The sequence below is a fragment of the Frankliniella occidentalis genome, unplaced genomic scaffold, assembly GCF_000697945.3.
Source record: "Frankliniella occidentalis isolate FOCC.00 unplaced genomic scaffold, Focc_3.1 Scaffold6, whole genome shotgun sequence".
Classification (NCBI taxonomy): domain Eukaryota; kingdom Metazoa; phylum Arthropoda; class Insecta; order Thysanoptera; family Thripidae; genus Frankliniella; species Frankliniella occidentalis.
The window spans coordinates 3,421,517-3,422,433 of record NW_026267136.1 but is presented as its reverse complement, the minus strand read 5'-3'; the positions used below and the strand labels follow the sequence as shown (position 1 = coordinate 3,422,433).

Sequence of the window (917 nt, the reverse complement as noted above, 5' to 3'; positions counted from 1 at the left end):
GTGGTCGTCCCGGAGAGCATCTCCCTCTCGGAGCGCCGTTTGTCACCCGGCGTCACAACAACAACGTCCTGAGCGCCTCGGGCAGCCGGCGGGGGATGTGTCAGACGAGGTGTCAGAGGACCTCTCCACGCCCTCGCCCTGCATGCGCCCCCGCTCCCCCTCTGCTGCCCACGCCAATCTATTGCCAATAATACAATGCATATTTTTTTCCAGACGGCTTTGGCACAATAATGTCTAAAAATACACAACAAAAATCCAAACCTGCCTGGATTGTGTTCCTATTTGAAAACGAGTTTAAAACACTGCACTTCTGTTGGTGCAAACTTTGAAGAGAAATACTGTAGTGTAAATTAGAAGTAGACAATTCCAAATTGCTGTTGAGTTAAAATGTTAATTTAGCTTAATGATGATCTTAATTACTTTTCCGTTAAGTTATCTAGTGAAAGAACTCACCGTTGTCCTCATGATGGGATCAGGTCGGACGTGAAGGGCTGTACAAGATCCAAACAACAGCTGGGCCACTACAACTTCAACACCTTCGCGGCCGGTCGATCTTTTGTATTTGTTTCGAGTTCGAGATGGGGGTGCGGATTTCGGATTTCGCGGTCACCGTTCGAGAGCGCGTTCGGAGTGTCCGGCCAGTAGTGTCCGGCCCGTGGCACGACGGATGGTACAATGGCGCGCGCCCGACGCCGCTCCGCCTTTATATAATGTGCCCCCGCGAGGAGGAGTCGAGGGGGCATGGGGGCGTCGGGCGCACCGGGGGCCCACCGGGGCCCAGCCGGGCGGGTCGCGCGGGGGGCGTGGAGGGTCAGGGCCCGGGCCCCTCCGGACCCCGCTGCTGGACCCCGGGCCGGCCGGACCCGGCGGGGTGGGCCCTCGAAGCGCCCTCCTCGGGGGTCGATGAAGCGAGGGGT

The 917-nt window shown here is 57.6% G+C and overlaps 1 protein-coding gene across 3 annotated transcripts in view; it reads right to left on the bottom strand.

Annotated features, from left to right (window-relative positions):
* The window catches only part of LOC113217595 (uncharacterized), a 12,144-nt gene extending 11,470 nt beyond the window's left edge, over positions 1-674 (bottom strand). For all 3 annotated transcript variants that reach the window (XM_026437552.2, XM_052270751.1, XM_052270747.1), the window contains exon 1: positions 454-674. In XM_026437552.2, coding sequence (XP_026293337.2) covers positions 454-465 — 12 coding nt within the window. In that variant the 5' untranslated portion in view covers positions 466-674. The remainder of the gene's footprint in view (positions 1-453) is intronic.
* Positions 675-917: the final 243 nt, after the last annotated feature.